The sequence below is a fragment of the Myxocyprinus asiaticus genome, chromosome 19 (assembly GCF_019703515.2).
Source record: "Myxocyprinus asiaticus isolate MX2 ecotype Aquarium Trade chromosome 19, UBuf_Myxa_2, whole genome shotgun sequence".
Classification (NCBI taxonomy): domain Eukaryota; kingdom Metazoa; phylum Chordata; class Actinopteri; order Cypriniformes; family Catostomidae; genus Myxocyprinus; species Myxocyprinus asiaticus.
This window is the reverse complement of record NC_059362.1, coordinates 22,433,291-22,455,874: the sequence shown is the minus strand read 5'-3', so window position 1 is coordinate 22,455,874 and position 22,584 is coordinate 22,433,291. Positions and strand designations below refer to the sequence as shown.

Here is a 22,584-nt window from a genome sequence, read left to right as displayed (position 1 = left end):
AATGATGATCTCAACTGGCTGACCATGACTCTTAATTTCAATGCATCATTTTCATTCTGTATTTATGTTTATTTGTGCAGCTATGTCATCCTGTCATTTGAGGGGAAAGGCGAATATATGGACATGAAGCAGGTGGACACCATGCAATATGTCCCCATGCTGGAAATGAGCGAAGCTTCAAAATACTCTCCCATCCAGAGATCAGACTACGACCACCCTCCCTCTCATAGACAGTTTAACGGTGAGAAAACTCTCTCAAACACGGATAAAACACAACCATATCTACAACATCCATTTTTTTTCTTTTGGTCTGGTCATTCTTAATCCAAATTTCCTGATTTTGTCCTCTCTAGACTTTATTTTTCACTGTCTCTCCCTCGTTTTCTGCACGTACTGTGGTCGGTTTGGCACACCATAGTCTGGTTTGGCTTGACTAGTTGCTGTCAAACACACACACAGCAACATGCACAATGTTTAGTTAGTGATAGCAGAGAGGTCCACCCATGCCTCTGCATAAGTGGAACACTGCAGTCTGTACACCCTACAATTACAGAGGGTAATTTAGCACAGACGTCTTAATGCATACATCTGTCTGCCATTCCTTCGATGTTACATACACACACACACACACACACACACACACACACACACACACGTTGGTACTGATATCTTTACAATAACTTTCCACTGAAAGTTCCATTCTATTATTTTTATATTGAGCTAATGATATTTTCTGTCTCATAACCCTACCCCTGCCCCTAAACCGAATTTTTTTTTAGTATTTTATTACAGGGACAGTTAGGGTGCCCTAATTTTGTAGTTTATGCCGCTTTTCCTACAATGTGAGAACATTTTTGCCCCTATAATGTAGGTAAACCTAAAAAAAAGATTGGCTTACCATTTATCAAGCACTGAAGCTTTTCTCTGTGAAAAACAATCTGGAATCATTTAACACTCACATGCATCCTGACACTCTTTACTACCTGAACTTCTTCAGAACATGCACTAAACATGCTCTTTGGAACCTGTGCTGAAAAGAAAGCTAGATGCAGCGCAACTAATGAAACAGAAAGCAGATGTCTCAAGATGCGTTTTTAAAAATTGAAATTCTTGACATGGTGTCTAAAAAATGCGTCGGTCCTGCATGAGACGTTGAAAAAACAGCAAGACGCAATGGCCAAAGATGTTACAGAGCGTAGTAAAACAATTAGTAAAACATTGAAAAGCAATGCAAACACATGCAAAAATATGTTCGTTGTGTATAGCCCCTAACTCATCTGCGAGCGCATCGTTTTTCATGAATTACAAACTTGAATCCGATCTGAACCTGAAGTTATACTTGTCAGGTCCTGTCGGGGACACACACACACACACACACACACACACAAACAAACAAATTTTCGACCCACTAAAATTGAAAACTTTAATTGCGACCTTACATTTTTTAACAAAATCAAAGTACTTTTTTGACCTCTTTGAATTGTATTATGATGAAGAAAATCACACAATCGTGTTACAATCATTTATACTCACAATCAGATAGAAATTACAGAAAATATGGTCACAAGTTTAATGATGGAAACAAAGAAATTTTTATAACATAAACATACACAGAAATGTCCTGGTTACTTTCGTAACCTCCGTTCCCTGATGGAGGGAACGAGACATTGTGTCGATGTAGTGACACTAGGGGTCACTCTTGGGAGCCCCAAACACCTCTGCTTTTTTTAAAAAAGGCCAATGAGAATTGGCGAGTGGAATTTGCATGCCACTCCCCCGGACATACGGGTATAAAAGGAGCTGGTATGCAACCACTCATTCAGGTTTTGTGCTGAGGAGCCGAGACCAGGTCCCGGCCATTTCAGCGGGTAGTTCAGTGTTGTGGCAAGAGGGACACAACGTCTCATTCCCTCCATCAGGGAACGGAGGTTACGAAAGTAACCAGGACATTCCCTATCTGTCACTCACTTGACGTTGTGTCGATGTAGTGACACTAGGGGTCACTATACAAAATGCCACAACTCTCTGAACTGTGTTACGTGAACTGGTGGTGTGTGACGGGCAGACCGCTGTGTGCCTCGTAGCCAGCACACCAGGCCTTCACGTAACCTCCCCCAATGCTCTTATGAGCATCGAACGGTCCATCAGGAACAAGTCGACTGCCCAATGATAGGGACAGGCTAGCCCAGCCGAGGTCACTTTCCCTCTATTTTCTCCCCAAAAAGAGTGGAATTTGTTAACCGACAGGGAGCCATAAGTATCTGCGTCGGGGGGTGTCCCTCCCAAGGGGAAGACACAGCGGAGACCACACCCTGCACAAAAAGGGGGGGGGGTATTTTGAGTGGAATATGTCACATGGTTTTACAGAGTCTTGTTGGAAGTATGTCATGTGGAGAGGTCCCATGGTAGGTCCTACCCGAAGGGGGAGGAGTTTCTACAGAGCATTGCAACCGGGGGCAGAGGGGCCTCTGCCCAAGGAAGACACAGTTTGCCGAGAGGGAAACGATTTTGTGGAAGATATCACATGGGGTCGCCTTCGGGGAACCAGCACATGTGGAGCACCTACCTCAGTACAGGGGCTCATTAGCCCACGTAATGGGCAAGTCAGCGAGTTTCTCCGCAAACTCAACTGCCAGAGGGCTAAGGAGGAAAGTCATCCAGGGATTACAGTCTGTGAACACGACTGGGAGTCAAGAGCGCACGTCTTCGCCTCAAGGGAGGGGAAAGGCGCTATGTGCAAGCGGTACACCCGGCCAGCTGTCCCAGAACTTACTTGCTCATGCCTGCCAATACACGGGACGAGACCGGCTCAACCCAGAGATTGTAGAACCTCGCAAAGGTGTTGGGTGTTGCCCAGCCCGCTGCTCTGCAGATGTCTGCCAAAGAGGCACCACTGGCCAGGGCCCAGGAGGCCGCCACATTCCTGGTAGAGTGGGCTCATAACCCTGCAGGGGGTTGAACGTCCTGAGCCTGATATGCCATCGCGATGGCGTCAATGACCCAGTGGGCGATCCTCTGTTTGGAGACAGCGCTTCCTTTCCATTGTCCACCAAAGCAGACAAAGAGCTGCTCGGAGCTTCTAAGGCTCAGCGTGCATTCAAAATAGATGCATAAAGCTCGCACCGGACACAGCAACGCCAAAGCTGGGTCTGCCTCCTCCTGAGACAGCGCTTGCTGGTTCACCACCTGATCCCTAAAAGGGGTCGTGGGAACCTTGGGCACATAGCCCGGTCGGGGTCTCAGGATCACATGAGAGTAACCCAAACCGAAATCCAGGCATGATTCATTGACAGAGAACGCCTGCAGGTCCCCTACCCTTTTGATGGAAGTGAGTGCAGTCAGGAGGGCAGTCTTTCAAAGAGAGTGCCTTAAGCTCAGCTGACTCCAAGGGCTAAAAGGGAGCTCCCTGTTGACCCCGAAGGACTACAGAAAGGTCCCACGAGGGGACGAGGCGCGGTCTGGAGGGATTCAACCTCCTAGCGCCTCTCAGGAACCTGATTATCAAGTCGTGCTTCCCCAAGTACTTACCATCTACTGCATCGTGATGAGCCAAAATAGCGGCTACATACACCTTCAAGGTGGAGGGGAACAGCCGCCCCTCCAGCCTCTCCTGCAGGAAGGAAAGCACCAATCCGACTGCACATCTCTGGGGGTCTTCATGTTGGCGAAGAACACCACTTAGCGAACAGACACCACTTCACGGCATACAGGTGCCTAGTAGAGGGCGCCCTAGCCTGAGTGACCGTGTCTACCACCGCGGGGCAGTTGATGTGCCAACGCAGCCGTGTGCCAGTCCAGGAGCCGGCGGCTGTGTGCCCGTTGCATATGGTGCCCCAGCCCATCTTGGAGGCACCTTTTGTAACCACGACACACCTGGAGACCTGCTCTAGGGGAACCCCTGCCCGTAAAATGCAAGGTCGGTCCAAGGACTGAAGAGGTGGTGACAGATCGGCGTGATGGCCACGCGATGTGTCCCGAGGAGCCTTGCCCATCTCGGGACTCGAGTCTGAAGCCAGTGTTGAAGTGGTCTCATATGCATCAACCCAAGTGGTGTGGCCGCCGCTGAGGATGCCATATGCCCCAGGAGCCTCTGAAAAGTTTTCAGTGGAAACACTGTCCTCCATCTGAACACCTTCAGACAGTTCAGCACTGACTGCGCATGCTCGTTCATGAGGCGCGCTGTCATTGAGACTGAGTCCAACTCCAAACCGAGAAAAGAGATTCTCTGAACCGGGGAGAGCTTGCTCTTTTCGCAGTTGTCCCGAAGCCCCAGTCGGCTGAGGTGCCGGAGTACGAGGTCCCTGTGTGCGCACAGCAACTCTCGAGAGTGAGCTAGGATTGACCAGTCATCGAGATAGTTTAGGATGCGGATGCCCACTTCCCTTAACGGGGCAAAGGCTGCCTCTGCGACCTTTGTGACGGCATGAGGGGACAAGGACAGGCCGAAGGGGAGGACCTTGTACTGGTACGCCTGGCCTTCAAAGGCAAACCGCAGGAAGGGTCTGTGTCGAGGTAAGACCAAGACGTGGAAGTACGTGTCCTTCAGGTCTACCGCCGTGAACCAATCTTGATGCCGGATGCTTGTTAGAATGCATTTTTGCGTCAGCATCTTGGTTCAGTACTCGCAGGTCCAGGATTGGTCGCAACCTACCGCCTTTTTTCGGTACGATGAAGTAAGGGCTGTAGAACCCTTTCTTCATCTCGGCTGGAGGGACAGGCTCTATCACACCCTTGCACAGCGCCTGGCGAACTAAATCGCCTAGCCGAGTCAGACGGTTGGAAAGCGCGAGCCATGCGCCCAAACTCCGGGCGAGGGGGACCAAGGAAATGATCACGTTGGACGTACCGGCAGGTGGGGCCTCGCGGCAGGGTGGAGCTCGAGGTGATACATCGAGGGGACTTGAGAGTCCAGGGACATCGAAGCACTTACCTGGCTCCTGCCGCCCACCATAAGATTGGCCAAGGAGGGTGGAGGAGGAATCTCGTCCCCATAGTCCACCGGAATAAATCCCGTGTGGGCGTGTTTGTGCCACAGCTGGGTGCACAGGGGCGGGGGGTCCGCCGCTGGAGCGCCATACCTGCAAAAATGGGACGGTGGATGGTGGTCATGACGACGGACGTGCGCACTGGACATGTGACCCAGGAGATGAGGAAACCATTCTTTTGTCAGACTTTTGGGTGCCGCAGCCTCCTGGGCATGCGGCGACAACAGATTCTCCTCCCGGCCCTCCACCAGGGGATGGAGTTGTCTGTTGACCAGCTCCAGAGAAGTGGGTCTCCTCGCCCCTGGGTCGAATTTTGTGGCCGACAGAAGTGGAGAGATAACGACCGCAACCAGGAATAACACACAAACGGAAAGGCATCTTTGAAAAGACGTTCCGTGTGTGCTGCTCTTTTTGTGAATTAAAATATACTCTTTTAGAATATTCTCTCTTATTTTCGCTCTGCCAAGCGTTCAGGGGCGTTCTCTGCACTCCACGGGTGCAGAGGGGGAGAAGCTGATGAAATGCGCCGTAAATCCAGCAGTTTTGAGGTGCGTCTTTGGAGGGAATTGAATTCAGTGCACTGAATACAAACGCTTGGCTCCGAAAAGAAAATCTGAATGAGTGGTTGCATACCAGCTCTTTTTATACCCGTATGTCCGGGGGAGTGGCATGCAAATTCCACTCGCCAATACTCATTGGCCTTTTTTTTTAAAAAAGCAGAGGTGTTTGGGGCTCCCAAGAGTGACCCCTAGTGTCACTACATCGACACAACGTTGAGTGAGTGACAGATAGGGAACATAATTTATAATCATGCAGTGCTAATTCAGAATGTCTTTGTGTTTGTATGTGAATAACAGAGAGCGAAGTTGAGAGTCTTCTCTCAGATGACACCAATGAAGGTCTGACGACAATGGACCTCCTCAGTTTCACCTATCAGGTAGCTCGAGGGATGGAGTTCTTGGCTTCTAAGAATGTAAGTTAAAGCCTGTCTGTCTCTCTAATTGCAGGATAACTGCCTCTGCCAATCTAGTTTGTAAACATTTGCTTTACAAAACTTTGATCTCGCCCATACATTGGTTCAGCATCATCTGTTCAGACATAACATTAAAGATTTTGATTCTGGGTGTCCTTGTAGAGGAGGTGATCTGATGTCAGGTTTTATATTTAGTGTGTTTGAGAAAATGGTTGCCTTTGTCTTGTGGTTGTACAGTTTAAATAGATAGGATTGAGAGTTTGAATTTTCCTGGTTTTGTGTAGACTGAAGCCAATAATATTTTAATAATGTAATTACAATGTTATTATACAATCTTATAACGTGAGCAAAGAGTAAGTAATAATTATAATTTTTGCGTTTACAAATCTATTAACAGAGAGTTTACCAAAGATTATCTCACAGAGGTAGACTTTCTAGGCCACCCTTGAAGAAAGAGAGAGACTGGGTGAAAGAGATTTAGCTCAGGAAAAGTATTAGAGCATGTAACGGTTAGAGTACATGAGATGGAGAGAAACGGGAACAGAGAAATAAATACGCTTGACTGCTTCAAATTGCCAGAACTACAATTATCTCAAAGAAAATTATTATTTCTATATTTCTATATATATATACAGTATATATAGCCTTCTGAAACTGAACTAAATCTCTCTCTAACACAAACTCGCTCGCTTACTTCTCTCTCCTTTTCTTTTTCCATTTCTCTGTTTCTCACAGTGTGTACATAGAGACTTGGCTGCACGCAATGTCCTGCTGTCTCAAGGCAAGATAGTGAAGATATGCGACTTTGGGTTGGCCAGAGACATCATGCATGATAATAATTATGTCTCCAAAGGAAGCGTGAGTGCCTGTCTCTTAGACCTAATGTGTCTCTGTTTGGTTTTTGTGTGCTACGCAGCTGGAGTTTACAGAAAGTGCACTGAGTGCAGAAAGTGCATGTTTGTAATGGGTAGTCTGTAATAGATTATTTAATATTATAATTTGTATATATATATATATATATATATATATATATGTTTTAAAAATGTTTAACATGCCCTTTTTTTTTTTTTTAAATATGAGAATATTTGCCAGTGAATAATAATCTCTCTCACATACACACACACAGACCTTCCTTCCAGTGAAGTGGATGGCTCCTGAGAGTATTTTTGATAATCTGTACACTACACTAAGTGACGTCTGGTCTTATGGGATCTTGTTGTGGGAAATCTTCTCTCTTGGTATGTATCTAGATTTGCTTATTACAGTAACATTTCTTACTAATCTTTACCAAACAACTATTTTGCTCTTCCATTGAACTTATTTTAGGATATAAAATGTAACGACTTGTAAAGAAATGAAATGTAAATTGAATGTAAAGAAAGTATAATGTGTTTATTCTGGTTTTATGGAATCATGTTACAAAATTTTTGCAAAAAGATTTTTACGTGGCTAGTTGTACGTATTGCAGTAGGTGTGAACCTAGAGGCATTAAAACAATGACTTTTTATTAACTTTCTCACAAATCACGATTAAAAGAGCAGATTATGATATCAATATCTTATGACATTAAAAAGTTTAACTATATCACTTGACTTGTAGGGTTATACAGTTTTACGTTTTCACTACAAACCAACTAATCAAATTGCGTGCTAGCTCAACTGATAGAGCATTGCACTTACGCAACAAAGGACTATGGTACGAGTCCTGAAGATCAAGCGAGTCGACACGTGAGCTGAAAGTATCATAGAAGCACCACAAAATCACATGGTTTCTTTCAGCAATTTCATATTTCATCTAACAATTGCTTTTTATGGCTAGATTTTATGGTTAGATTTTGGTTTAAGGTTTAGAGTCAGAAGGAAGGTTTGGTTGATTTAAAACTCGATAGTGCATTTACTTTCAAAACCTCATCTCTTTTTCATCTCGCTTTTTATGACACTGGGGCAAATTCACTTCGCAGTTCAGCACAGAAAACATCATTATAGAGAATTTCACAGACATAACTAAGAAAACAAATCAGAAAATGCAGCTCTGCTCGTGGATATCCACTTTACTTTCTGCTATGGAAACTTGTAATCACAACTCGGCTTCCAGGCTTACTGATAAAATGTCCTATGTCCATCTATTCAATTATAATTATAATTTTATTTATTTATCACACATTATACATTTGCACATATACAGTGAAATACTTTTTTTTCACATATCCCAGCTAAGCTGGGGTCAGAGTGCAGGGTCAGCCATGATACAGTGCCCCTGGAGCAGATAGGGTCAAGGGCCTTGCTCAAGGGCCCAACAGTGGCATCTTGGCAGTGCTGGGGTTTGAACCCCCAACCTTCTGATCAGTAACCCAGAGCCTTAACTGCTGAGCCACCACTGCCCCTATTCATGGAAGTTCCATCTAACCAGCCTATCAGATTTGCGCTGATTGATCAAGAAAGCATTTTCCAGGGGGGCCTGGTTAGCTCAGCAAGTATTGACGCTGACTACCACCCCTGGAGTCGCAAGTTCGAATCCAGGGCATGCTGAGTGACTCCAGCCAGGTCTCCTAAGCAACCAAATTGGTCCGGTTGCTAGGGAGGGTAGAGTTACATGGGGTAACCTCCTCGTGGTCACTGTAATATGTGGTTCTCGCTTTCGGTGGGGCATGTGTAGAGTTGTGCGTGGATGCCGTGGAGAATAGCGTGAAGCCTCCACATGCGCTACGTCTCCGCGGTAACGCGCTCAACAAGCCACGTGATAAAATGCACGGATTGACGGTCTCAGACACGGAGGCAGCTGAGATTCATTATCCACCACCCGGATTGAGGCAAGTCACTATGCCACCATGAGGACCTAGAGCGAATTGGGAATTGGGCATTCCATATTGGGTGAAAAGGGGAGAAAAAAAAGCATTTTCCAGTTTTGTGTGCTATAAGCATCAGACTGTTAGTGCACAGAATGTGGGCGGTCCGTGGGCGTGCCGTCTGAGGCTGAGGTTACCTCTGAACTGCTGTGATATGTGTAATGAACCACATAATATAATTTTGCAAAAATTCCACCACAGTCCCGTCATTTTCATGTGATTAGGCTAAATATGTTTGTTTTTGTTGTTTGTAGGTGGGACTCCTTATCCTGGTATGGTTGTGGATTCCAGCTTCTACAACAAGATTAAGAGTGGATACCGAATGACAAAACCCAAGCACGCTTCCAGTAATGTGTACGTTCAGCCTCAAACTTATTTGTATGACAAAATTTTTTTTTTTGTGCTTGGCTCCAGTTGGTGCTGATGTCTGGCTGTTGTGTTGTTGTTTGTGTATCTCTAGCTATGAACTTATGATGAAGTGCTGGAATAGTGAACCAGAGAAGAGACCGTCCTTCCATGGCCTGAGTGAGACAGTGGCCTCCTTGCTACCCTCAGGATATATGAGGGTAAGTCTGCAGTCTGTCAACAAGATTTCAGTTGCTTCTCTTTCCCTGTTCTTTATTTTTCTGTGTGTTACTTTCAATCTGTCTCATCACTGTAAGAAATGTTTTGTAATAATGTCATAAATATAACATGTTTACATGCATTTAACTGTTATTTCTACTTGATTTTTCAAGTTCCAACCCAGATTTTTCATCAATAACTAAATTCAAAGTGGTTGAAAAGTGTAATGAACTTAACACTGCAGGTTGTAACTTTAAAGCCATTCTGAAAATCACTTCTTGATACCACTTTGTACTTAAGATTTAAGGCAGCCATTAAACTTCTAGTGGGTTGGATTTTTTCGTCCTATCTGCTCTGATCTCATTTTTTGGATAAAAATATCTACTAAATTAATTATTAACTGTATTTTTCTTTAAGAAGCGTACTCTCATCCTCTTAAGTGGATTTCTCCATTCTCTTTCACTGTCTCTCTGTTTCTTTCTCTTTCTCTGTCTCTGAAGCCTATTCCACCATGACCTGAAAATTGGCCCCAATAAAAATATGGTGGAAATGACTTCCCACTTCCTTTAGCTTAAATGCAATGTGTCTCTCTGGGCTTTGAGGCCTGGGCTACATGTATGTCACCAATGCCAACACTGCCAGACCACTAACAGCGATTAGTGCACTAGCGCTCCAGCTGGCTAACACCCCAGCAAGGCAGAACCCAGCAGTGCTAATGACCGGGAGCATAAAGTTAGCGTCCGCCAGTTAGCCATAATTGCTCTATTAAACAGACACCACACATGGTACTTCAGAACTTCATTTCCTAGAGTCACATGTCTCAGGGAATAACTAGCTCCTGTTATAGCACATTGGGCAGGGGTGTGGTGGGAAATGCTGTCCTTAATGGGCCTCCAAACCCTGAAGTGACCACAGAACGCTTGCAGAAATGGTGCAGAACTTTGGGGTGAGCTGTGTTTATGGTGGCGTTGAAGTGCTATTTACAACTACCAGAAATGATTCACTTTCTCCCTCATTTCCTTCAAAACGATGCATTAAAAGAGACAAAAGCATGGCTAATTTATGATTAATTTTAAATTTGCAACTGGAATGTTTATCTTACATAATTTGCAGGCCTTCTGCATGCACAGAAACATACATGCACTAATAATCTTTCAGCTGATCATCTTCCAATAATATTTGTATTGGTGCGCAGAGCTATGAACGCGTGAATCATGACTTCCTGAAGAGCGACCACCCTGCTGTGACTCGAGTGCAGTGCATTGACAATGATGAAGTATACATGGGTGTGCTCTATAAGAACCAGGGCAAACTGAAGGATCGCGAGAGTGGGTTTGATGAACAGAGACTCAGCTCTGACAGCGGCTACATCATTCCTCTGCCAGACCTTGACCCAATGTCAAATGAAGACTACAGCAAGAGGAACCGGCACAGGTAGCAAACCAACCACATCACATTCTGACCCTTGCATATTAGGATAATGATTCATATATGTTTTGTGCATGTACGTATATTCCAGTTTAAAACAATTAAGCAAAACTTACACCATGTCCTAACCAGAAATTTGTCAACATATTTGATGTTTAATACTGTATAAAGTTATGTGGAGCAGGATTTTGGACCTAGAAGATTTCACTGGGCAATAGAAATAGAAACCGAGCAACCAACAAACATTGCTGTTGCTTATTGCTTTTCATGGTCATGGCTCCAGAACAAAAACTCACATACACAAGTAGTTTTTATTGCTTGTTGCTTTTTTGCATTGTGGCTGGTTTGGACAAGGTATTACAATGTTATGTTGCATAAAACTATTGAGAGCACTAATACTAATAGCCACTAAAGTTTGTTAATTAGCATAACCTAATGGAGTCAAAAGCGATATACTGTGTGCACCCTAATCTCATAAAAATGATATGACATTATGACATTTTTGCAAAAATACATTCCGTGGTTCATCACAGGTATCATGGCAGTTTCAACATGAAATGTCCACTGTGTGGTGCTAAAAGTGAGTTAAATGTTCTCCCAAACAGATGAGGTTCTTAAGCAGGGCTCAACATTAATGCTTGTCTGGGACAAATTGATTTTTGAAGGGGCAAGTGAAAGAGAATTTTACTTGCCCGACCGAACAAGTAGTCTGATTTAAATGTCAATAATGTAAAAATAACCAGCTACAGTTTTAGTATCAGCTGTGCGCTGTTTGCTCATGATAATATGGATACGTGCCTGAACGGTCAAAAACATTTCAAATTTCTGCCAAAATGTGAACACAGTGAGTTATGTCTAAAATGAATGTAAACCTTTGAGAGAAAGCGTATTTGTATCAAAGAATTATAAGTAAATGTATCGTAATAGACCTGATGTGTGTCGTTTTACTCAAATAACAAGAACAAGAAAACAAGAAAACCACTCAATGCTCTTGACTGGGTAACTTTAGTAGCTTTAAAAATAATAAATGTATTATAATCATACCGTGAAGACCAGTAGTTTCATTTCGCATTACATTCTGAATGTTTACTTTAATACTTAATACTGCAGTTTAAAACTTTTAAAGCTGTTAAAAACAGCACAGTTTTCTTAATTTGTATTTTTTGTTCAATTATTTTGAATTTATTTCTATTCATTGTTGTTTTTTTAATTATTTTATTACTGACTGTTTACTCTTGAATAATTACTTAAGAACTTAAAATAATTCTTACATTAGTAGTAAATTAGTTAGTGTTATTATTTTTTGTGGTATTGAAGCTGGTATCGAGAATTGTCAAATTTCACTATCGACTACTGAAATTCTTGCTGCAGTAACATGATGAAAAAGTAGATCTTATTCAATAGAACTGCGAGCACCCCTGCTGTAAATGATGGCGATGGAGGCTTTCCTTTATTTGACTACCATACGTAACATAAAATAATTATCATATGACAATGGCCTCCTCCCCTAGCAGTTTACATTTCTTTCACAGAGTATTGAGTTGATTGCATAGGTACACTGTTAGGTTAGGCATTGGTCGTAATTTTAGAAAAATATACAACATAAACTTTGACATGTTACTTGAGCATGTAAATTAAATGTCCCTTTTTCTCTCCGGACAAGCAACTATTTTACTCTGACAAGTGAATGACCACTTTACTTTTCCGCGGAACAAGCACATGACATTGCTTAATGTTGAGCCCTGTTTAAGGTTAATGCTCTATCGAGTTTTAAATGAACTAAACCTAACCGATAATGTCATATAAGCAAATGTGAACATTTCTGAAGCAACCGTGTTATTTTAAGGTGCCTCTAAGTCACTTTTGGCTGACATGTAAACTTGTGTGATCTTCTGGACTTGTACACAGTCCTTTGTGTTGCTAGTGCAACGCTCTATCAACTGAGCTACCACGCAACTTGATCGCACTGGAATAAGCTTGTAAATGTAGTTGATAATGTGATGCAAACATTAAAATGTATCACTTTATAAGTCGTGCTCTATTTTTAGTAAAACAGTTTAGATATCATAAGAGAACATTGTGTGAAGAACAAAGTAAACAGCAAGTGTTTATGAACTGACAATTTGCTGTTTTACACTTTCATTTGTCTGAAAGTGAATAAAAGTCGTTGTTGTTGTTGCACCTCTAGAGTTTATTTCAGCAGGAAACTGCTGTGATACATTAAACAAGCCACGTAAAATTCATTTTGCAAAAATGTAGGCATAGTATCGTGATTCTGAGACCGAGTTGCATCTACAGTATGCATTGACTTAATCTTTTATAACATAAATCTTTTTGTTTAGTATTTCATTTCAACAGGTCACTGTTCATTCAGTGGTGATGTACTTACGACCTGGGGTGCATTTCCCAAAAGCATCATAAGCCAACTATGGTTGCAAGTTCCAACGTTACAAACATAAATATCCAACGAACATTCGCAAACAGCATCACAAAGTTGTGTGGTTGGAACTACAGTTCTCTACTTGCGGTTAGAAACATAGTTCCTTGTTAGTTTTCTGTGTGGACATAATTTCTCTTCACCGAGACTTCCATATCTTTTATTCCATATATATCTTTTATTCTGTCAACACTTTGACCATGTTTACATGAATTTAAGAAAACAGCGTATTTTTTAGTTTTAGTTTTGCAGAAAAGCACTGTTCTGAAACATCACGTTAACACAAATGCAGCCGTGTAAGGGATTAAAGGCTGTTAAGAGAAAGCGCTTTATCACAGATGTTTTCTGTTGGAGAACGTGGCTTTTATATGTTTATGTTAACAAATAAGTGCCATTTTATGTTTTTGAAGAGTGCGCATGTGCGTATGTGCTCAAGTACATCAGGGGAACCCCAAAGTTTAATGTAGAGGGAAAGCCATCTATTACAGAGTATGTATCTACACAGTGCATGCAGCTTTCCTGTCTTCAGCAGCTTTCTCGCTGTAAACAGCTTTCTGAAGTACGTGTAAATCAGCTTTTAATATTTAATATCCGCAGAAGTTATTACTCCACCCCCTGCGTAACTTTATTAACGGCAGCTCTATATTTTTAAACCACCGTGGTTCAAATGATGGATGTGCAACATTGTTGCTTTGGTTTCGGGAAACAGTCTTGACTAGCTAGTTAATTTCACCAACGATGCACTGTACTATGGTGGTTAAGCAGTGAGTTATGTTGTTGTATGGGAAATGCACCCTGGTCTTCTATTCATTACTCAATACAATATAAATGACTGAATTCTCCCCTCTGTCTCTCTGTAGTTCTCAGACATCAGAGGAAAGCGCCATAGACACAGGCTCTAGCAGCTCCATGACCAAGCATGAGGGAGAGACCCTGGAAGACATCAACTTGCTGGACGAGATGTGCTTGGACTCAGGAGACCTAGTGGAGGACAGTTTCCTGTGAGAGAAAGATGCAAAGAGAGGGACACCTCACAGACAAAAGTTGGCTTTCTCCAGCAGCCTCCTATTCATCCAAGTTGACTGATCTCTCTCTCTCTCTCTGCATTCTTCACTCTATTCTTCCTCACCCCACTCTCTTGAATCCTTCAGAAGAAAAATACACTTTGATGCATGATTGTCATTGAGCATGACTAGGTTTTGTAGAATGGACATCGCCTTCTAAAGGTCTGGAGAAATAAGGAGTGTAGTACAGGACTTTGTGAGCACTCTTGATGGGGCTCAGTGACTCTTATGGAGGGGGATTGGGGAAGATGTTTGTTTCTGTGTATAAATTCTGTATGTTTTTAATATGTTTGTGTGTGCGTGAGTGGTTTGTTTGGAACTTAATTTTGACGGGCATTCCGATCAGCAATATAAGCAAGACCATATCAAAGACCCGAGTTCACAACTGCTACCTTCCAACGCAGTACATCTGAGCTTCAAAAACCACTATAGAGTTTTAAAAATAAGCCTTCACCAGGCCAAACAACCTGACCTCCCTTTTAGATCAGGCCTGTTTTTTCCTCACTCCCACAATTTTACAGGATTCATCCTATGTAACTTGAGGAGCAGTGCATCCTCTGAAAAGCACAAATCCCGGACTAGATTTTATGTAACTGATCAGATATCATTAATGTCTCAATAAGTGTTGCAGTTTGGATTTTTTTTTTTGTGTGTTTAGTGTTTAGATAGTATAAATAAGTGCATTTTTGTGAATATTGTGTTGGGTAGGGAGAAATTGTGTAGTCCTAAATAAAGAAAATGGCAACTGTGTTTTGACTTGTGAGTCACATTTTTTTTTTGTGTGTGACTTCAGCCATTATTAGATGCTGATACAAAGCTATTTATGAAATCATTATGTCTGGCCAAAGTTTTTACCTTACTGTCCATAGGGTATAAAGCGGAGGACTTATAATCAAAGCCATGCCAGTTACAATTTCACGTTAGTACACAGCAATATTTATCCTGTGAAAACCCTAGTGATTTTAGGAAGCAACAGGTCTTGAGGGGTAACCATCCTTAATCAAATTGGTTGAATAAGCTGGTAAAATGGTTTTGTAATATAATGCTGGTTAATATTCATTTGTTGAACTTTTTAAAATGAAATGGCTTATTGCATGGCTTAGATTATGAATTGTCATGTCAGCTTTTTGTGCTCTTACCTCAAAGCTTACTGCAGTAATGGTGATATAAAATTCCTATAAACACATAAAAGAGGAAAGACTTTTTGTGATTCAGTGAAATTGCCTGCAGACTAGAATGCTTTTGGCTTAAGTAATATTAAATCTTTAAGTAATGTTATACAGGCTCAGGCTCGTGTTTAAATGTCATTCCTTTTTTTTTTTTTTTTTTTTTGCTTTCACAGAGTCTGTTGCGTGGATCTTATATTAGTATTAAGCCGACTGCAAATCATGTCCTGGCAGAAGTTCCAACTCGCAGCTTTTTTAAGATTTATGTTTCCCCTAAAGCAAAGCAATTGAAAACCATAGTAGAAATTTACAGAGATATTTACAGCCTACACAAGCCTATATTTCAGCCAAATCCTGTAGTCTTGAAGTATCTAAGAGACACATCATTAAGATTTTTTTGTTGTTGTTGTTTGATGTTATACATCACTGTTCATTGTAAATGTGTATCGTTGTATATCAGGACTATCAGCATATCACTGCCTGCCCCCGTCTTCACCCTCTACTGTGGTCTGTTCCATGGGCACGACGAGAGGAATAAAAACTGTTGCACTTTTTAAAACTCTCCTTTTGAATATTGTATTCTTGCATTTCTTTGTTCTGCTTTTTTGTTGTGTGTAGTCTTTTCAAATTTAAGATGATAAAAAAGAAGGTAAATGATGTATTTCTAAAGAGACAGTAGAGTGAATGTTTTTGTTGTTGAGGAAGAAGGGAAAAACAGAGGTATGAAATATATTCCATGGTACAATATGTGTAATTCTTGGTAGTTATTCTCTTTTACAGATGTTATCCTTTTGCTATAATATGCATTATGACAATGTGCATTAAGAAGATCTATATTTCAATAAATGAGATTTAAAAATGTACTCTGTGGTCAAGACTTTTTATGTCTATGTTTACGGTATAATATATGTACAGTTTCTCTCAATCGCTTTGGCTCTATTCTTGAAAGAGAATTATTTATTTTTTTCAAAACATTAAGTTCAAATCTCTGAACAATTAGTTCCTGTACACACCAGATTTCAATTTCTTATTCAAATAAGCAAATTGCACATGTTTTGGCACAATTATGCAAAAGAGTAAGTACAATTGTCTACAATGTGCACAATAACTAAATGCACATGGCTTGCTGATCAAAACTGATGAGTTGATTCTCAGTGAAACTGTCATACTCTCCACAACTTCTAAACATTCTTTCATCGTGTGAGCCATCATATGCAAAATAGTCCATTCAATTATCATAATCTGTCAGACATACATGTATATACCATAAATATCCATGACATGGAATGTTTTTTCAGTGTTGCAGGGGTTTTTTTTGTGGCAATTTTCTGCTCACTACATATGACTTTACATGTAAAATGTGTAAAAATGGACATGCAAATGTGAATTTTCTGTTTACATGTAACACATTGCTACAAAAATACATTTACTGTATACATATAAATGTGCATATCCTTTTTCTGTGTACCACAGTATTGTACAGTGTGGCAGCGGGGGCGTGGTCAAGCGTCGGTCCGGAGAGAAAGCATTAAGGAGCTAGATTATGTCTTACACCTGACTCTAATTCCAGTGAGCGTGGGGAGAGCGGCATATAAGCAGCCACGCCACCAGCAGAGAGTGAGAGAGAGTTTGGCACGAGAGTCTCACGGTGAAGCTACTGAGTTGTGACATTTTGTGATAAAGACTGTGTGATGATTAACAGGCTGTGACTAGGAGCCTGTGATGCTATAGAGTTTGTGAAGCTGAAGAAGTTACGGTGCCAGTTGTGACTGTGTTAACCCAAAGTTTGTGATTAAAAGCTCACCTGAGACCTGAAGCTCCCTGTCCCAGTGTCCTCCTTCCCTCATTCTGAGTGTCTTCACTTACATACAGTATTGACTTTTCCCAGTAAACTTTTACCTACTGTTGAAATCGGTTTCTAAAAAGCTCAGTGTGATACACAATAGCATTCAGCTAGACAAAACTGACATTCTTGTATAGTACAGTAAGCAGTCAGTGTCAACAAAAAAGTAGAACAAAAATGAAATTTGTTTATAACAAACATTTCCAGGTTTGACTGCCATGGTGAAAAAACAGCTAAACATTTTGACCAGTACGGCTCACACAATGACAAAAAAAAAAAAAAAAAAAAAATTTTTTTTCATTTTGGTGGCATTGGCCAGTTTACTGACACAACAACTAGGTTTTGAAGCATGAATTAAATGTTTTTGGGTGAGTTACTACATTTTGCAGACATGCAATAGAGTTGTGATGTCCCATAAAACAGTTGTGACAATTGCACTTACAGTTTAGAGAATGTTAAGATGAAGTTACAGTAAGCGAATGAGAAAAACTGTAATATTGTTTGAGATCTCTCTATGATTGCAAATAACTGTCCAAAGAGTTTCAAGTGGCAACCAAACAGACCCAGAACTTACAGTAAATCAATTATTTGCACTAAAGATGTGGTATTTTTATAGTTAAAGTTTTGGGCAGTTAAATAGTCTAGTTAGTGATGTTCCTCTTCTATCCCATTTTCCCTTGAGATCAACTCTAAACATCAAGGTGAAGTTAAATGATAGATAGATAGATAGATAGATAGATAGATAGATAGATAGATAGATAGATAGATAGATAGATAGATAGATAGATAGATAGATAGATAGATTGTTCGGTTTCATAATTGTTGAACTATTTAAATTTGGCTGAAAAGCCTATAATATTAGATATAATGGGATACTCCAATAGTGACAAGTTACCCCATATAGTGAGACAACATACCCTGCTATTCACACATCAAAAATGTTCATTAAAAAAGTTAAATAGCTTATTATTATTATTATTATTATTATTATTATTATTATTATTATTATTATTATTATTATCATTGTTGCTGTTTTTGTTATTATCATTTAATTTTTATTTTAGTATTATATTTATTTTTTGGTAACCAAGACATTAAGGTATGTGCAAATACAGAATTTCTAATCAATATATGTACCTAATCTGAGAAATATTCAATGGAGTAAAAGTGTGACAACTATCAGACCTTAAAACCCATTTAGAATGTAAAATGTACAGAACATTGTTACATTAAAAATTAAAAGTATCTGGGAACTATTTGGACAGTTATGTGCAGTCAGAGTGAGATCTCAAAGAATGATATTGTAGTGTGACCATAAGGCCACTAGAGTGCGCAAAGACATCGTGTGTGTGTGTGTGTGTGTGTGTGTGTGTGTGTGTGTGTGTGTGTGTGTGTGTGTGTGTGTGTGTGTGTGTGTGGTTATGTCCTTTTTAGGCCTAGTTTGTTTGAATATAGTTAAAGCTGAAATTCCAGTGGTACCACCTTTGTGTTACATTGTGATGTGATCCCAAAGTTAAACATTGAGTGTTTCTAGTTTTACAACTACAGGATATGCAAATATATAGCTTACAGAAGAGAAAGAGAGGGTGTAAGAGTGTTTGTTCTTAAAGGTGCAGTAATGAGAACTATTCTACAGGTACCATGAAATGTTGTTCATTTACTGTAAAAGTACAATCCATTTCAAAACAGTCATCCCTATACCAGTTTGGGGTAGCCCCTTTAAATGGACAGCTCTGAAGGGACACAGGGAATAGAGTTGCAGAGGAAATTAGATGACATTTCACAATTTTGTTTCTTCGCCCTGAACAAAGGGAATTCTGAAATTTAGTATTTATAAATGTTATTAATATACTGTATATACAAACATCGCCTATGAAGAGAATTATGGAGATGTTTCAGGGTCTAGTGGAAAATGTCCAGTGGGTGTACCTTTGTGTAAAGGTCATTTATAAGGGCCCTTAAGAGTGAGCTGTTGGATATTTTAGACTGGAATGCAACAACAAATGATGCTTAATGATGTTGTTCTTAATAGGGCCTGTTTAGGGTGTCCAAAGGGAATTTCGATTTTAGTTTTAATTGCTTTCGTGTATCATGACTTGGTTCATCATTGAAGAGGACAATGTGACAGCTATGAGATCAAAATATTTGCCTTGGCATAGGTAAACTTGTGTGTTCATATTTACTTTTAGTATGTTATCATTGCTATACTTCATGCTACAAGACACATTTTGTACCGAATGGAGACCAGTGAAAAGTTCACCATTTGAGTCAAATGATTTGACATTTAAAACAATGTTGGCCATTTTGGTGCCATTGATTCAACATATCATAGCCTACACACCAAGTAATTTATACTCTAAAACTCATACTTCATACTCATTTACCATCATCTCAAAAGAGGGATCTGGGGAAACATTCTTGACATACAAATCTCACAAATGAGTCTTTAAGCTTCAATGAACTGCTTTGAAACTAATGGTTGGGAATTTGATTTACTGAAACAAGTTGGGAAGTTGATTCATTTTAGTTGATTTGTTTAGTTACCATTTTTGCAGATCTTTCCACCAGTATGTAGCAAAAAATTTGCATCTTTCATGTGTTATGAGGTTAAGAGTGAGTCAATGAATCATATTGATTTGAATCATTCATTATAAAATACTGAGGCATTTGCAAACAAAGCAATGGAAGTGAACAAGAACGATTCATTCACTTACAAACATGACACAAAAAAATAGCTACAGATTCATGTGCATTATGCTAAATAATGAACCATGTCCACCGTGTGTATGTTTTGAGGTGCTTGCAAATTCAAGTTCTTAGTTCAAAATATGTGAAACTAAAAAGACAAACTAAACAGCCCTAAACTGGTTGACATTCGCCACAGAGAGTCTGGACTGACAAACCAGAAACTTTGACAAGCCAAACCACAGAGCAAACCGAGCGACATTTTCAATACTCACTCGGTCAAAAACAAGTACTGTTCACAATATTGATAGTGGAAGATGAATTACGGCTAGTTGTGTCAGTTATTGAACAATGGATTGGCGCGATATGCTCTAATAGCTCAACTCACACTGAATACAGTAAGTTGAGGTCTATTATATGTATCAGTATGCATAAAGTGTGCATACTATAGTAAATGTGAGTTTAATTTGAGCTCACACAGTCATATCTGCATCAGTGCAATATCAAGAATATGTGTGAAAGTTATGAAGAAATGTTGCAGGGAAACATGACTTTGCATGGTTAATTTATTCATTCCAAATGTTCACATTTATTATCACTTCAAATTTAATTGCAATATATCCAGTGTTTTCTGTGTGCTAATAAAATCTTAGCTGCCAAAACATCAAGAGTATCATAGAGGTTGTGTTTTAACCTGATTATTCATGATTCTTCTGAGGGTCAGAACAGTACAGAGGTTTCACTATTGAGTCAAAGGCTTTGAAACTCTTTTTATCTGGTGTAATATGAAAAGAACTTTCTGGGTTCACCTTCCAGGGAATGGGAATGGGAGGTGCTTCCAGCAAACATATGCGTGTGTGTGTATGTACATATGCAAACTGCAAAGCTGCATAGAACCGATAGACAGTTCTATGCAAAAGAGGACCCAGTGAAAGATTGCAAATCTCATGTAAAGACAAGGGTGTGTGAGAGATGGAAAGAGGGAATAAACCATAAAGAGACACAGATGTGTGTGCAAGTACTTATTTGTATCACTGTTTAAAATAGTGTGTTTGTGTTTTTGCTTAAAGGAATAGTTCACTCAAAAATTATAATTCTCTCATCATTTACTCACCTTTATGTCGTTTCAATCTCACGTGACTTTCTTTCTTCTGCAGAACACAAACAAAGATATTTTAATGGAGATTTGATGTTGTTTAGTCCATGCAATGCAAGTGAATGCTGACCAAATTTTTAAACTCAAAAAAGCACATAAAGGCAGTTGATTTTAGGTGAGAACAGACCAAAATATAACACATTTTTCACTATAAATATTAACATCAGCAGTCCCTTGGCGATCATGATTTCAAGCTCAATTGCCCAGAGACTGCAAGGTCAAGGTTTACAGTGAAAAAGGAGTCACATTATGGTCTGTTCTCACCCAAACTTCTTCAGAAGACATGGATTAAACCACTGGAGTCTTATGGATTGCCTTTATGCTGCGTTAATGTGATTTTTGGAGTTTGAAATTTTGGTCACCATTCAATTGTATTGTATGTACAAACCAACATCATATCTCCATTAAAATATCTTCGTTGTGTTCCATGAAAGAAAGAAATTCATACAAGTTTGGGATGACATAAGCGTGAGTAAATGATGAGAGAATTTTATATGAACAATTCCTTTTAAGCATATCTCTTTTTAATGCTCCAGTGGTTTTAGTTTATTGTTTGTCAGTTTATTGTTGGAAGGCCAATCAACCTACTTATACTGCTAGATATGAAACAACACCAACAAAAAAATTAAGCTCCGCCTAGAAAGTAGTTGCTTTAGCCACACCTATACATTTTTCGTTAGTAGTTGGTAGAAAAAGTGTGCATATGGGTTAAAGCGAAATAGTTGTTATATCTTAAGCGTTTTCTCACAAATATCTGCTTAGTTTATCTATCAACCTGCCATCCCACTCCAGACCTGCCTAAGTATGACATCACCACAGAGAATAAAGCATGAGCTAGTTCACTTTGTGTTTCCATAATAAAAGCACTTTGTGGATGGCTGAACAGAAGGCACAAATGGGTGAAGAAGGGATTTTTGCAGGCCTTGTAAACATAACTGTTGTATATGTTTCACATGCCAGTGGTAATGCATCATGCCATAGGTAATGCAAAAGCCTCAGTCACCATTCACTTACACTGAATGAAAAAAAGAAGGAAAAAAAAGATGCAATGTAAGCAAATAGTGGCTGATTCTGTCAGTCAATAACATTCTGACTGACATCTCCTTTTGTGTTCAGAGTTTGGAACAACATGATGAACATGAGAAACTGATGACAGTAGCCTATTTCCATTTTTGGGTGAAATATCCCTTTAAGGACTGCCACTTTCTTGCAAGGGTAACATATCAAATATACACAATTTAACTCAATCCATGGAGAGCAATGAAGTGAAATAAGATATTGGTTTGTTGTGCTTTATGCGAAAAGCAGTGGGGTAGAATTGGATTTATGATGTATTTGGCTGTAGATGCATGTGGAGCATAATCATATTAGTAATCTTTTCGGCTTGTTTGATGCCCAACAGTCTCTCAGGTGTAACTTAATCCCTGGTTTAATAGTG

The 22,584-nt window shown here is 40.1% G+C and overlaps 1 protein-coding gene across 2 annotated transcripts in view; it reads left to right on the top strand.

The window, feature by feature from the left end:
• Positions 1-15,627, top strand: part of pdgfra (platelet-derived growth factor receptor, alpha polypeptide) — a 34,098-nt gene extending 18,471 nt beyond the window's left edge. For both annotated transcript variants that reach the window (XM_051645333.1, XM_051645332.1), the window contains exons 20-27: positions 81-241; positions 5,843-5,958; positions 6,694-6,816; positions 7,085-7,196; positions 9,058-9,157; positions 9,264-9,369; positions 10,563-10,801; positions 14,093-15,627. In XM_051645333.1, coding sequence (XP_051501293.1) covers positions 81-241; positions 5,843-5,958; positions 6,694-6,816; positions 7,085-7,196; positions 9,058-9,157; positions 9,264-9,369; positions 10,563-10,801; positions 14,093-14,237 — 1,102 coding nt within the window. In that variant the 3' untranslated portion in view covers positions 14,238-15,627. The remainder of the gene's footprint in view (positions 1-80; positions 242-5,842; positions 5,959-6,693; positions 6,817-7,084; positions 7,197-9,057; positions 9,158-9,263; positions 9,370-10,562; positions 10,802-14,092) is intronic.
• Positions 15,628-22,584: the final 6,957 nt, after the last annotated feature.